Genomic DNA, 16,676 nt, shown 5'->3' with positions numbered 1-16,676 from the left:
CAACATTATATACATGACAGAAAATATGGAAAAGCTTAATAGGTCCCCTTTTTAAACTATAAAATTATCAAATAAAAAGGGTCATAGCCTTATGTTTTAGAGTATGATGAGAAAAAAATATAGAAAGTTGGTGTTTTCCTATGGTGGACATTGTACAAATAATATATATAAAAATGATGTTATATGTATTTTTGGCATCTTCTTTTTTTTTTAAGCATTGAGACTCACATTCGTATGCATACACACATACACACACCTCGATTCCCCCAAGGTCGGACCACAAGGGCCCGTTCCTGTCCAAAGGTTCTCATGACAGCAGATGCAGCGGATTAATCACCCATTTCCCAGCTTCCCTTCCAAAACAATGTGTGTACTCTGGAAAACAATCAAGCTCCCAGGCAGACCCTTCAGGCTGTTTCAGGCTCCAATGACAGGAGTGGATGTGGAAGTAGTGTGATGTACAGATGTCCCATATGGAAGTGTGAGGTTAGTGTGGCCTATGCCAGGGAGGAAGTGGTTAGCGTTGTTAGACAGAGATATGAGCTGCCTTTGTGATACTGAGAAAAGCTGATTGTGGTTTGTGGTCAGAAAGGAGAAGTTATAAACAATATGCAAACTGCAAGAGTAGGTTTTGCAGCATTACAAGGTCAATTTAGATTAGCATATGAAAAAAGAATACAGAGGCGAGAATTAGAAGAGATGACTCACCTGTTCCAGTAGCTCCAGAACTGTTCGTTGAGATATGTGCGATGACTGTGGTCGTCTCCGAATGAGGCTTTGCTCTCAATCCAGTGTACAATGTGTCCCTCCACGGCTTTTCAGAAACAAAAACACAGCAACAATCAGAAAATCCAGAGGGACAAGTGACATTTTCTCATTCTCAAAAATCAAAGAAAATCTGGCTTTAACATGACAATGTTTTGACAACTGCATAATCTTCTTTGAAATAAGGCAGCTATCTGGAGATATCTCAGACAAAATTTTGTTATATAATATATGTAAATACTAACCAATGGGAACCTCCAGGATAATGTCGGGTGTTTTGTCATAGCCCATTGCTCTCAGCTGGTTTTCATCTTCAGGAGATAAAGTGCAAAATTTTAACATCTGACTCATACCTTGCAATAAATTTTACTCTTCACAAAACAAGTTTTGTTACATCAAACACAGGTAGGTTACCCAACAGCTCTCCAAGGTGCTGGTAACAGGGTTCCTACACATTTTATGGACAAAATTTTAAAAGTTTTTGCATGAATTTTTAAGGACCACCATTTTTTTTCTTGCCCCACTTGTTCGGCGTTAATCATGCATATAAGATTCAAAATCTGTTCAAACATAATTTCAACATCCCACATAATGTGTGCAAGGACCACTGGAAATTTGACAATCCAAGTAAAAGTTGTTTTAACTAATTACTTATTCTTTTAAAAAGAAAACATGCATTTCAAACCAGTTTTCTTAAAAAACAAACAAACAACCAAATAAACAACAAATTGCCCAATAGGAAAAAATCACCCAAAAAAGAAATTGACAAAAAAAAAATTAAAAAGAAGAGGAAGAAAAAAATGGCAGTAAAATAAATACAAAATACGGCCTTTAAAAGTGGTATGCCTTTAAAGCCAAAAGTGCGAAAAAATTATTTGCCATGCCTCGTGGGTAGACATGAAGGGAGTAACAGAACACGGGGAGAAAATTAAGAAACTTTTGTAATGACCATATAAAAAAAAACAACAACCAAAACATTGTCACAAATTGACGCATGTTAAAGCTATGTTATATTGTCAGCTTAAGAAAACAAATTCACCGTTACGTTACATTAATGTAATCTAATTGATTACACACAGCATATTTCTGTGATTTTTCCAAAACTTTTAATGACTTTTACTAGGTCCATGACTTTTCCAGGCCCGGAAAATATGATTGTGAGCTTGCATGACTTTTCCGGGCTTTGCCATGACTGTGGGAACCCTGTAGTAACAAAACCTCTTTGTGTTAGCAAAGCAGGAGAATAACAGTCGAGGACAGCGAGCACAGTAAAACCATTAACTACATCTGCCACATATTCGCTGTCGTTGCACAAAAACCTGTAAAGCCCAGTTACAGAACTGCTCTCCACTTTGCAGTTTGGCAGAGCTTTATAAAATATACAGCAAGGGGGACAAGGTTGGCATTATAGCCTCTGTAAGCCTGACCCCTGCCTGCGCAGGCCGCAGCCATTGTCCTTGACTTCTGGTGCGCTTCGGCCATTATCCCTCCAACACCTGATTTCTCCATTAAATCTCAGGCTGACCAGGTCATTCAGTTCCGAGGGCCTGCCTCTTTGTCTCCAGCCAAGCTCAACTAATGGGGCATGGAAGGGAATTGAGGAGAGGTGGAGGGTGGCGGTGTCAGTGGTGGTGAGGAGGTAGCATCAGCCAAGGGGGGAGAAAAAGAGAGCCGGGTGAGGTCAGAGAGGCTGCCAGAGGCCTGTGGTACTGCAGAGGGGCATCCTGGGTGTGGTAATGTGGCTGTAGATGTGTACGTGAAGGGATGGGGGCCTCTATTCATACCTACTGGGCTGTTGACATTGTCAGGTGGCTCTGATCGCCTTTTTTACATCACCTTTGATTAAAATTAATGGGCCATCCCTGCTGTTGGGTAGCTTATTTCCAATCCATTTATCAGGTGGGGTGAGGCAGCCTCAGTGGCCCTGGTGTCGCCCGAACTCTGACAGTTTTAGAACAGTCCTCTGTACCGCTCTGGAGAAAGGTCAGCACTCCAGGTTCAAATAAATGATATGGTCTTAATGACAATGGGAATGACTTTTGTCCTTCATCACTCATCTGACCTAGGGGATGATGATGGGATGGGGGTGATGGGAGGAACGGGGGTTAAAAATTCTGTTCCACAATTTCACACCTGGACACTCCACCTTGATTTAATATTGTTGGAACAAGACAATGTTGTTAGGAAAGTAGATATTGTGAGAACAAAAATATAATTGTATAAAGTATTTCAACCACTTAGGAGGAGTCTGAAGATAATATTTATCGTCATATAAATAGAGACTGACCTTATTCAATTAATTTTGAAAACAAACAAACTAAAAAACAAAAACTGAACAGCAACCCGAGACAACTAAATATTAAACCCTTGAAGCTTTTATTCAATAAATATTCATTGTAGGCTGGTGCATAAGCATCCAGGCATATTTGGTAACAGCCTCGTGTTTTTGGCAAATCAATAACAGATAACATCCACTGCATCAGTCATGTCCAAGTCTTTTTCATAAAAAAGGCTACACTGCTGTGACCAAATGGACTTTAGAAATGTGATGAAAATGTTAAAGGATGGCTTACCGAGAAAAGAAAGGTTCCTCTCCTTCAGTTTGTCACAGAGCAGCACTTCGTGTTCTTGACCAATGGCGCTGAGAAAAGAGAGTTAAGGAATCCAACATACAGCTGCGGCAAAGTTTAGATAGTGTGGTGTCAGCAGGGGCAATAACATGAACACCAATACTGAGTCAATATCATTGCTTTAAAAAAACAGCTGCATAATATTAATTCTGGAAGTGAAATGCTATTATTGTTGTTTGGCATGCAGGTCAAACCCCGTGTAAAATATGAACAAATACATACAGAGAATGTTATTGTATTTGACTGTCAGTCAGAAAACATCTTAAAGGAAAAAAAAACACCATATTTTTTAAAAAAATTTTAACGTAACCACAATTTTAGTAGTCATCCCTCGAAACTAAAGCCATGAGCAACAATGTACATGCTAACCTTTTAGAGGTGGGACTTTTCAGTGTGAAATATTGCCAAATTGCTGACATTTTCCTAATGGCTAATGTTACACTAGTGGAAATCAATTTTTTTTGCTGCAATGTGGAACTTGCCATGTGGGCTACTGTTGTAGACTGGCGAAGAAGAATACATTTCTGGGAAAACTGCCATTTCATCCATGTGCAAAACTATTTTAAAGTTATGTGGTATTGGATCAATCGGGAATTAAACTCACATACTCCCTGGTCCAGCTTTTGAGGGAGTATCAGTGGCATTTCTAATACTGGTATCGGAACTCCATGTAAAATTGTCATTTCACTATAACATTACTATGGACAGAAAATACACTGTAGTTTGCTGTGGTAATAAGATAACTGCACATGCATGAGGTGAAGCTAAGGCTCAACTGTGCATGTGTATGCCTGACATCAGTTAAAGTTAGAACCTGCTTTCACCCACTATTGGCTTACTATGCAAAGTAAAAGCCACTTCTCTTTTTGCCGATTCAAAGCAAGAGCACAATCAAAGTCTTCAGGTCAACCTTAATCTGCTTTCACAACAAATCTCCAAAGTGCATTACCTAAATGAGGAAGATGAAACAAATGCCAATTTGGCAAAATGCATAGAGTGCCTGCACTGGCTGCTCCGCTCATTGCTTTAAAATCTTTGAAGAAAAATGCTTTTAGAATAAATGCCATTTTGCATCAGCATGCAAGCTGCTTGATGCCTCAGAAAGGAAACCTGCAACTACAGAGGCCGGATAACATATATGCAAAACTTGCCTTTTCCAAGAGAGAGAGAAAAGTTCTTATGCCATTATGCTGACCTCAACAAACACTAATCTCTCAAAATGGATTCTAATTAATAGACATACATCACAAATGCATTAAGAGCTATCTCTCATGTGCAGATGGAGCTCTTTTAGGGCACATAGTAGCGGGGCGGTTATAATGAACTCTCTGTGGTGGGGTAACTGACTTTAAGTTGACACTGACGAGGGGAAGACCAAAGGAAGGTAAAAAGGAGGGGATGTGGGTGGGACAGGGTTGACTGGCTACGAACAGAACAACCCAGCCCTGCTGCCACACACGAGCTTGGACAGACACAATAACATACAGATGTACCCATGTACACTCATTCAAATAAGTCTCCTCCCCCAAGAAATAGTTGTCTGCTACCCAGCTGCTTGCCCCTAAATAGCTTCAACTCCAATTTTGCCCATACAGTTGGACGAGGAGGGGTATTTGTAGTTGGGCAACTAAACTACAAAAAAATCAAACTAATGTGCGATGGAAATAAATAGTTCAAGTTGGACAGATGTGCCCAGAGCTCTCCATAGTGCTGAACAACATCATTTTCAGGAATTAATATAATCCAATTAAAAAGCATTTTATAGGGTTCCTGCACATTTTACAGACAAAATCTCAAGGTTTTCATGACTCTTCAAAGTTTTCTATAAAAATCACAGAAGATTTTAAAGAGAGAGAAAAAAATGTGCAAACATTTTTTTTTTACGTTTTCTTTTAAAATCACCAAATAATGCAAAAGCAAAAAAAAAAAAATAAAGGGAAAAAAATCAATAAAAATTAAAAAAAGAAGAAAGAAAAAACCCCAAACAAACAACATGGCAATGTGGAGGGCATGTTTCCTTTCAAAATCAAGGGTAATATAAATACAACAATTTAGAGTTGTTCACCCCTCCCCCAAAGCTAAAAGTGCTTAAAAAATGATTTGACATGTCTAGTGGGCATATATGAAGAGAGAGATGGAACGAGGGGAGAAAATGATGAATTTTTTGTGATGAACAAATAAGCAAAAACCTAATCAAAACGATGTCACATGTGGACAAATATTAAAGCTATGTCACATCATCAGCTACAGAAAATAATTTTACAGTTATGTTACATTACTGTAATTTAATTTGTTAGACACAACAAATTTCCAAGATTTTGATTAATTCCATGACTTTTGCAGGCCTGAAAAATATGACTGCAAAATTCCAGGAGTTTTCCAGGTTTTCCATGACTGTGGGAATCCTAATTTAAAAAAAAAAAATCAGCATCAATATAAAATAGCAATTCATCTGGGTTAAATAAAATTCCAAACAAAAGAACACATTAACTACCACGGGGCTTATGAATGATCTCTCTTTTCTTGTATCATAGAACATTGGGTCTGATCCACTGTGTGCACATGGAGATGCATTTAGATCAGCCCCATCCTCTCCTCCTCCTATCCCCTCCATCGCCTTCCAGCCGCTGTACCGCTGATAGTGGGATGGCAGGCAGGATGAAACACTTCCTCTGTGAAGCAGAACTTTTATGTCAGGTGAAGCCAGACACATCTCATCCCCTTCAATAGCTCCTCGTCAATTTCAGGCTTAAAATTTTATGGGATAGGATACTGTTTGATGCAGTCTACCAGCGGTCCATAACAGCAGTCATTTATTGTGCACTGAAAAGAGGAGGAAGAAATATTATGGCGTGCGAAAAAAGGGTGGGTGGGTGTAAAGGGGAGGTGAAGGGAAGGAAGGAAGCCCCGTATAGTGCAGGGGGGGAAAGGAGAAAACACAGGAGATGCTGGCAGATTGGCAGGCATGACCGCCGGCTCTCACGTGACCTCATCAGCAAACATGAGCGGCTGATGGCATCTGTCAGCCAGGTGGTACAATAACACTTAAAAACTCACTGTACCTAAGCAGGAGATTTGTTACATGGAATCTTTACAAAATTAGGTTGACACAATTTTTTAAAAAAAAAACCATTATTTTATGACCAATTTAAATGCTTTTCTTTCATATTATAGTTTTAATTTAAAACACCTACCTGATAAATGTGATTGGCCAAGATTTGGTCTGGAATTAAAGACGGCTCCTTCAGCATGCTGTTGAGGACGGTTTTTGGGGCTGAGAACAAGACAGAAAAACAAGAAACAATTACAAAAGATTCTTAAATGTTAGTATGCAAATGACTTCAAACAGCACAGCTTCTCTAACCTACAACATATGAAAAAAAAATCTAATTGCTCTACTAAATTGAGAGCAAACTGTGAAGATATACAGACAAAAGACAGGCTTGACACACTGTAATTCACTGTGCCACTGTTAGTGCAGTATTTCCACACCAGTCCATTAGATGGCTGCTTGGTGTCTATACAGATTTTCTATAGATAAATGTTTCAGTCCAGAGCACAGGAGCCCCATGTAGTTTATCTATGTTATGAACGCTGACTATTCTGCATCTCTCATCCCCATTCTTGCTCTACTAACATTATAAATCAGAAAGGAAAACCCTGCTGGATTGATTCGCTGGTACTGCAAAAGCAAAAAAAAAAAAAAAAAAAAAAAAATATCCTTAAATCATTTCTTAAAAAGATTTGGATTAAATGGATTGTATCATTGTGTGACGAAATGGTTGAGGCACGCCATTTTAGTGATACATGGTCCTGACAGTTTGCAGCATTGCAGACAATACAAGGAATGTTTCTATTCGCTTTTCAGGCATGGATGGCCCCTGTATGGTACCAACACTGCACAGAGAAGCTCATTTAATAAAGTGTGCAGTGTATATAAGTGTTAAAAACAAGACAGCTTATTTGGAGGTTCATAAAAACAGATAAAAAAGGGAGTTAAAAAAATTGGAAAAGGATCAATTGAAAAAGACTTGGGTGCACATTTACAAACTGACTGCATCATTAAGCTTCTCTTAAATGAATTTCATTAACAGAAATGCATTTAGAGGTACATTTAGAAATCTTTTTCAGTCCTGTCTTTGCATTACTCCTTGAGACAGCTATCACAGAGAGGACAACTGTGATCCCTCATCTACCTTATGATAAAATAAAGAGGGCAGAAGAAGAACAAAGCCCATTCAGCGCTCCTTCCTCTCTTTCTGTGTCCTCTCTCTGTTTCAGTCTCTCCCAGTCACGGTACTCCCCCAGCCCACCCCATAACCTCACACTCCCTCTTAGAGCTGCGAGGCACAGGGCTGTGCTTTATTTCTTTGCTCATTTTTCTCAGAGATTGGTACCTTCACACGCAGATCCATACCGTGCTCCTGTGCGGTGCAGGCGGCGGTGAAGAAAGAGGGTTATATTTTCCCCTTGAGTTAGGACACCTCATGACAAATGATAATGGATAATCAATAAAGCGGGAAATATGAGGCAGCAAACTTTATGAAGCCGGGAGACATATTACTCCCCAACAACACTGGTTTCCCTTAACAAAGTCACTACTCGACTGTGCCTAATAATCTGAAGGAAAATCAAAGGACCCGCAACCACATCAGCAATATTGGCAACTTATTCCACTTTAATGGCATTTTGATTGATTTTTTCCCTCTTCCTAATGGTCGTTTTATAGATTTGAAGCTGCTTCTGCAAAACAGTAGTGTGTAATAAACCTCCCCGAAGGCAAACGGCAGCCATTAAAGCTCTTGTCTTACTAGCGCTCATAATTGGGGGTTGACCACCGCCACATTTTGGTCTCTCACATAACACACACGCTTCCAGGACTAGCGTTCTCTCTCTCCTTGCCTCTCCAGCTCCTTTATATTTTGGTACATGGCCATAATAAGTGATAGCATCCCTTTCTCCTGCTCCTTTTTTGAGCGATGGGGTTAAAAATAGCCATAAAGAGGTGACCTTGGCGCTGACATTGTGGAATTTCAGCCAAGCATTGACCTGATGAAAATGGAAGGCCGGGCCGCTAATAAATCAGGATGCTTTTAAAATGAGTTTACCCTAATGCTCATTCATCACCGGCTGTAATGCCATTTGCAGGCCCGGGATTCGCTGCTGTGCACAAACACAGCAGTAAATAACAACAGGGCCCTTGCATCCCTCGCATCGTTGCAGCCTCCAACATCAGCATACATTTATTAAAGACGCCCCCGCCTTGCACGGCAGCACTCCTCTATGACACCCTGAGCTCCTCTCTGCCACACACACACACACACACACACACACACACACACACACACACACACACACACACGCTGTGCTCTTTAAATACACACAGATGCACACATAAAACATGTGCAGGAAAATAAAAAGCATAATCTGAGGAACACCAGACACAGAGAACAAAGCCCCTACAGCACGACTTTGCACCTTGTAAACATTCACCAAATTTACTGTAATTGTCCCATGTTGGTATAAATTCTGACTAAGGCACCATATCACACCGTCAACATCTGAACAGAAAAAGAACAGAGAGGAGGAGAATAATAGATGTGAAACGCTACGCCTCCATTGGGATTTGCTAAAGAAAACAAGCAGTGTAAACAAATCACGAGCCTGTTTTTCATATGCAACTCCAAAACAAGATAAACTATATAAAGCTAGGTAACAGCAACATAACCTTGGCTTGATTTCTTATTGCGCACTTGAGTCATTTGTAACTACTCTTCCTTCCACCACATGAGGGTGAAAAAGTCATTATCTCAAACACAAAAAAATGTCGAGAAACCTCATTAGATAGCAACATTTGTTGAGGGAGGACCGTAATAAACAGTAACGGATGACGATTGTTATTGCCCCTGACACTGATGAGCTCCTCTGCAAGTTTGTTTATTAATTAAAAAACCCACTTTTTTTTTGCACGGGTGGTGTGGAGGAGGGGTGGGGGGGTTATCCATTTCCTCCATGTGCCCACACAACCACCCCCCCCCACACACACACACTCCCCACGCACAAGCCATTGAGCTGTGGAGGGGCACTCGTTCATCAAACTTCATGGAGCAAGGGAGAGACAGGTCCTGATAATGTGCGCCGCTAAAGCTGATTTTCCATGATGAATCTCGGAGCATATAAATTGGCTAATATCTGAAAACATTTACAGATACTAGAGGAATTGACTACTTGTGGGACATGATGGATGAGGCTGTGCGACGCTGGCCGACAGCTCTGCAAATCTCTGCGGCTGCCTAAAGCCCTCATTTGATTTTCCAATTTACTCCTTTTAAATTTATCCTCCCGTATTGAAAAAAAAAAAAAAAACAGAAGATGGGAAAGAGAGAGAGAGTGTGGGAGATGAGAGGAAGAGGGAAAAAAAAGTGTTTTTTTTTAAGTATCTGTGGCGGTGTGTAGGTGCTAGTTGATGATATGAGGTGGTATCTCCTGTGCAGGAGGAGCCCAGTCCCTGAAGAGGTTACTGGGGCAGAACTGATCTGCTTCCACCTGATTCTCCCTGATAGCGGTGAGATGAGACTCCACGCCTCTGTGTGTGTGAGTGTGTGTGTGTGTGTGTGTGTGTGTGTGTGTGTGTGTGTGTGTGTGTAGCAGCAGGAATAGTAGATCTGGGGAGGTTCTGCTATGGAGAGAGGGTTCCTGGGTCAGGCCATTAGACTGTGGCAGAGGCTGACTGGAGCTCCTCTGCTGAAAAGGAGTAATTAGTATACTTGTCAAGTGAAGTGCCACGCTGCTGCTTACCTCCCTTGCACCCACCCCTTGCATACACACACACACAGCAACACTCATCCTGCTTTTACCTCCTTCCTCCCTCCCTTCTTGCTAATGAAGTGCCCTTGCTCTCATTATTTAAAAAAAAAGGCTGAATATACACACCAGCTCCACCACAGTGGAGAGGTGAGAGAGAAGAGAAGAAAGGAGCACTTGAAGACAAGAAAGGAGGAACCGTAACAATCACAGCGGATACGAAAGTTGAGATTTTACCTGATAGGACACAATACAATATTCACTTATCAACACGCCTGATCTGCAAAACGCAGAAGCTATTATGAATTCTGTAAAGGAACCAGAGGATCATAGTAGACACTAACATTCTCACAGTGTTAACATCAAACGCAGGACATTTATAACCTTGCGTACGAGGCTTCTGTAAAGGAATGTGACAATAAATCTTAAAGGCGGTCGAATCACATAGTTACAAAACATGGAGCAGCAATCTAATCTGGAGCTGGGCCTTGGGAAAATGGAAAAGGTCAAATAGCTAGCAAAATTGCCTCCTCAAAAAAAGTATGTCTAAATCTAGAGGCACATCAACTCCTGTCAAAGGAGGAATAGAGAGAAAGATGAAGAGATAGCAGGAGGGGGAAGAGAAAGCGCAGGAGCTCCCCCAATGTGAGGCAATATGAGGTAGTATCTACCGACAAATGACCACAAGGCAGTTTACAAAATAACTATCATATACAGAACATTCTCTGTGCACAAGATGTAGGTTTAACTCACTTAATGACATCTGTCCATGCCAAACAGCTTCAGCATGGAACAGCTTCTCAACGTCAGTTTTAACAAATATTTATAAAATATCAATATATTGCCCTGCCCTATAGCCAACAACCCTGAGAGGAATTCTGGCATATACACCCAAGCTGTCTCAACTGGTTAATATGGTTGCAGTTTCTCCAAAAAAAATTAAATGCAGCTTTCGTTGACCTTAAAATAGTGGATATAAACAGCGTAAAAGTGCATGTGTGACCTTTCCTCCCCTACTGTCCGGTCTGTTTTCATGAGACAAGGAGCATTATGGATGTTGATATCATATTCAATATGTGCTAAAACTGCTTTGAATGTATTGATTTATTTACAAGCGCCACCAGATAGTCTTTCATTCTGCTTGACTGATGCTCTCTCCAATACTTTTGCTGCAAGAAGAGAAAAAGGGGGGGAGGGGGGCTTGTTGGTGGTATCGTCATGTTGAGGTGTGGTGGTGGTGTGTGTAGCTGGTGGGAAGGGAGGGGGGGGGGCAACAACAAGCGAGCAAAACAAAACAAGGAAGGGATAGAAAACAATTTAAAACTGTGTATTGATCCAGCACTAGTGATTGTACATATATTCCACAGTCCCAAAGGCCCCATTCCTGTGTCTCTTAAATGCAAAGGGACAGAGAAGGGGAATAAAAAAAACGATAGTGCTAGGCAAAGGCAAGCCACTCACCCAGTTGGGGGTAATGTCCCTTATATAGAAGTCTATTGATCTTTGCAATGTGCCTGCCCGCCCTCTCTCTGGAGTTCGACAAAAACACACAAATACACACACATGCACACTGGAGCGCAGTCTGGGGCTGGAGGGGGGCATGACGGATATGCCTGACACTCGCACTGAACCAACCTGTTAGCTAATTGCCAGCAAAGACAATTATCCTTGCATTGTTTAATAATGGAAACACATTACTGGAGTCTAATATACACACAGGGAGATTGGACTGTGTGACCGCGCGGCCCCGTGTGGACGGCGATTCGTTTGCAAAGGCCAAGCAGAGTCACGGGGAGATTTCAGAGGAGCTCTGTCAAAACAGGAGTCACCCTCAAAGCAAGTGACTTCACAGCTGGCAACAGTGGGACAGCACAGTATAATGACATCATCATTTGAGAATGTGTCAAGTTCATATAGTAGGTAGAAGTCAAACTAGCTTAACAGATAAAACAATAGATATTAATCTGATATAAATCGTCTGGTTTTGCCACAGCATGTAGGCTGATCCTGTAAAAGCCATCTAGCTTCTGCAAAAACATTCTACACAAAGAAGAACCACAATAATGACATTACTCACTAGCCTGCAAATGCCGAGACACTGTATGGTTACAACACTTTTTTCAAATTAAACAACAATCATCCAGGAAGTTTCATCTGCTTCACATCTATTCTGAGCAATAATAAAGCATGTTTTCACTGTATGGAGATGGAGGGATGCAGCATGCTATTATGTGAGACGGAGTGCTTCTCCTGGATGAATGCCCTGTTCTACAAGCTGCTCAGACTAGTATTTTGACAGGCAGTGGATAACGGTGGGTCCAAAGCAATCACATCTTTGACTTTGACAAATGGCTGTGCTGTGGCGAAGTTGAAAATAACACACATCCACTTTAATCTCTTTCTTGATTAAATTGGAATCACGTCTTTTTGACATCACGCGATTCGCTCTCGAAGCACTGACTACTGCACAGACACACAATCCTCAGAGTAGGCCTATTGAAATGTTATGGAATTGTGTGTGCATGTGATACTGGGAGCTCCCAAGGATGTTTTTTTGTGAACAAATGCTACGCAGTTATAAAGTGCAACTGCAAATTATAAAAGTATTTGTGCCAAGATTATGTAAGAAAGTTCCAGCGAAGACACTTACCAGAAATTTTTCACACAATTTCTGGACAATCTCTGTGACATGTTCAACAAAAATATTTGAATCTGGAATTTTGCTCTCCCGCAATGCGTCCATCAGCACTACCTAGGAATGGTTTGCTTTTTCTGTCACACTTTTCCTTCAACTCAATTTCCTCAGAGGAGCCCAGCAGGGATGGAGAAAGAGAAGGGGATGAGGGAGGAAGAAGAAGAAGGTAGGGGTGAGATGGATGCACTGGGGGGTGGTGGTGGGGACGTGAAGGAGGGTGAGGAAAGAAATCAGGGGTGTTATAAATAACACTGATGAGGTGAGCTAGAATTGATCCACACTGCAGTTGAGAGGTGGGTGGTCCTCACGGTGCTTAATTGCCAGTCATGTGCCCTGGGATGCGGCTAGTACTAAATGTGGTCTGTCTCTCATTAGGCTTGGACAGGCTGGAAATACAGCAGCTAGAACTGGAATTGGGACTCAAACAGAAAAGGGATTCAAAAGACAAAGTGCTACAATTAAGACTGATGGGGGGATGATAGAAAGGACAGAGTGGGAAATGGAAAAGTGTTACTCACGCATTCCACCCTCCAGGCCCTGAAGGAACCTGTCCAGGATGATACGAGCCATCAGTGCAGGAGACAGATCCACCTTTACGTAGATTGAACAACAAAAACAGGAGAATTTGCCTTAATAAAAAACAGGCTATGGCATCAATACGGGAGTTAATGCTTCTTCAAAACATAGGTATAGTGGAAATGTTATTCCTCTCTGGAGAATTACTCAATTTACAAACCTTCAGACTAAATCCCGCATATCCAGTTGGAAGTGTGAACATATTTCAAAGAGCTTAAGAGTTACGGCAGTGAAATTACACGGCCAGCCTACCTTCAGCTGATGTCACACAGATAATAATGATTGTAATGGCTCTAAATGATATTATTGCATTTCCAAACCTTGACCTAACTTTCGACAATTCCTGTGCAAATTGGTCTTTGAAAGCGTCGTTCTGCAATAACCTTTCCCACAGGAACAAGAGTTCGCCAATTACACAGTCAGGCTACCCTGCTGAATTGCCTTCGCCTCTGTCAAACGGACAAGCGCTGTCTCTCATCTCGTATGAAAAAGCAGCACACACAATGCCCGAGCAAGAGACAATGGAGAGCTTTAATCATAGGATGATCACCAAGGCAAAACTTCAGGATCAACAGGACACACCGCAGGGACTGTGGGAATGCAGTCCTTAATAGGAAGGATAGAACCTATGGCTGCGGCACCCTTTGAACACAGAGACACCTTGAGAGGTGTGCAGTGTTTTTGGTTTGAGTGCAACGAGATGCCCTGACAGGTAAAGGAGCACTAATGACTGATACTGAAGGTGTATGTCCGACCACATTCGTGAAGCTCAAATCCTTTCAGTGTAGGGCTCCATTGACTGAGTGAGCATTAACACGACATTTCAAAGCGCTATTCATTGAAAGGTGGTGAAATTTTGATGTTTTCTGATTTAAATATCTTGACATTTATTTTATTTTCTGTTGGCTTTATTGACAGACAGTTCTATTAGCCGCATCAACATGGACACGTAGTTCTTGCTGCCTCCTCAGTAAGAACTACTCCTCCAGTCTCCACTGGTTAGCTCATTTTAGCCATGGCTGCTCTGCACTGCGGACCAACCATAGACTGTATATACAGCCTCAGGGTTTGAGACAGCAACCCTCTAGTCTCCACCCAAGCAGTCCAGGTGAAAAAGCAGCGTCATTTTGTGTTGCAAAACCCATTTTGCATTGTTAACTTGTTAGCACCACTAGCCATGCTAACACTGCTAATGGTGCTAACAGTTATAACATAGCTAACAATGCTAAAGGGGGGTTTAACAAATTAACAGTTAACTGTTGGCATCCCACTTCCCACACATTATACAGGGCTACCAGGCAATTTTGTGGAACAAATTCAAAAACTATTCCATGACTTTACAAGGACCCATAATATATATATGTTTTCTTTGCTCCACATTTTTTAGACATATCAGATACAACCTCTAATCAAAAATAATTTCAGCTAGCGGGCATACATAAACAGATAGATGGAACATGGGGAGAAAAGAGTAATGGATGTCAAGGTATTCAAAATATATCAAAGCATTTTTGGGTATGTTCAACAGCTACAGAAAATGAAATTGCCATTATGTTACATTACATGGAAAGTTATCCACAGAGGATTACTTTAACAATTTCAATAGAAACATCCATGACTTTTTAAATGAATGTTAATAATCCCATGACTTTTCCAAGCCTGAAAAATGTGATTGTGAAATTTCATGACTTTTACAGGTTTTGTATGACCATGGGAAGCCTGATAATAAACATTATTACAATGAAATTGTTAAAATCATACAATTCAATTAACAGGCATCATCCATAAAAGTTCCTAAATGTTCAAAAGCATGTAAAAGCTTTAAATGCGTACAAAGGAAATCCATTCTCAAAAACATTGCATTTTCACCCCAAATAATAAGACACATAAAGTCATTCACTTCTAAATTTCACAGCCTTTTCAGTATGGAGGGAATTAAAACGTTGCTTGAAGACAAGCCATTCCTAGCCGGCTCATTATGAAACACAACGTTCTTGCAGCTAAAGATAATTTTTTTTCTCTTGTTAGCATAATTGGGGGACCAAAAGTGAATTTGCCCTCAGCCTGTAGTGAGAATGGTGTGTTTCATCTTTCTTCTGATGCTTCCTGGTAACGCTGGGAGCAGAGAGGCTTCTGTCTAAACAATGTCTTTTTACCCGCAGTAGTATTTGTTAACATCTCCATAATATTGCACTAAGAAGGCAGCTTGTAAAAAGGCCAAACATGTCTATAATAATTAAGGGGTGAGCACAGAGTTTGTATCTTCATTAAGACCCCTGATAGCGTTTTAAACTTTGCATTTGTAGCTTACAGCTATACTGTAGCTCTCTTTCCTCTCCCTAACCCGTCTCATCTTCTCCCCCTTTCTTCTCTCAATCCTTTTCCTCTTTGTGCTTATTGGGCTGCTCTCTATTCACACCTTTGGATAACGAGAGAGCGTCAGATTCCTGGTAACCTGCATCAGGGCTGACACATGAAAAATGGCGACATTACCGACACTGGCCCAGCCTGAATAAGGACCACCTGATTAGTTCAGGTACTTGCATCTCCCTAATTTTCATATTAATCATGAGTCCATCTCCATTCTCAAGTCAGAGCACCGCACTTCATGAGCTGAACATGTGACTAAGATTCACATAACCCTGAATTCCCGTAGAAAACAATTATTGTTCAGACAAACTCTGGTTTTATTAGCTCTCACAGCTAATGGGTGTCACCATACAATACAGCACAACTGCACCTGTTCTAAACCCTGTATGTTTAAGTAACCTTTACATAAAGCTCCATATAAAGCATGTAAAAAAAAAAAAAACAGCAAATGTCGAGTTGAGAACCCTCATTCATGGGAGACTTCTGGGGGCACAAAAAGAAATCCATGAATAGTTTTCATCATTGTTAATCATTTCCCTCTGTTGGAGATATATTGTCTCATAAAGGGATGAAACTACATCAATTAGCGGTCTGGGAGACCATGAGTGCTTGGTTTAAATGTTAAGTAGCATATTAAAATGACAGTTAAATGGTTCATAGACAGTTATCTCTGAGCTGAATTTAATCCTTTGGAGGAAAAAAAAAACCACATGTGTCAATTAAGTGGAGAATGAATAATGGCAGTTAGCTTTGAGGTGCCACTGATGCATGTGAACTGCTCTGATTTTAGATTAAGAAACCCTCAAATCCTGTTGCCCGGTGTAAGAACCAATAAA

The 16,676-nt window shown here is 40.8% G+C and overlaps 1 protein-coding gene across 1 annotated transcript in view; it reads right to left on the bottom strand.

The window, feature by feature from the left end:
- The window catches only part of cdin1 (CDAN1 interacting nuclease 1), a 63,681-nt gene that overhangs the window by 29,629 nt on the left and 17,376 nt on the right, over positions 1–16,676 (bottom strand). Inside the window, exons 6-11 of the mRNA XM_042500943.1 lie at positions 13,413–13,485; positions 6,590–6,669; positions 6,169–6,218; positions 3,339–3,406; positions 1,011–1,076; positions 709–814 (exon numbers count right to left, since the gene is read on the bottom strand). Of these exons, the coding sequence (XP_042356877.1) occupies positions 709–814; positions 1,011–1,076; positions 3,339–3,406; positions 6,169–6,218; positions 6,590–6,669; positions 13,413–13,485 (443 nt within the window). The remainder of the gene's footprint in view (positions 1–708; positions 815–1,010; positions 1,077–3,338; positions 3,407–6,168; positions 6,219–6,589; positions 6,670–13,412; positions 13,486–16,676) is intronic.

The sequence above is a fragment of the Plectropomus leopardus genome, chromosome 14, assembly GCF_008729295.1.
Source record: "Plectropomus leopardus isolate mb chromosome 14, YSFRI_Pleo_2.0, whole genome shotgun sequence".
Classification (NCBI taxonomy): domain Eukaryota; kingdom Metazoa; phylum Chordata; class Actinopteri; order Perciformes; family Serranidae; genus Plectropomus; species Plectropomus leopardus.
The sequence above is the reverse complement of the archived record's forward strand: the minus strand, read 5'-3'. Positions and strand labels throughout refer to the sequence as shown.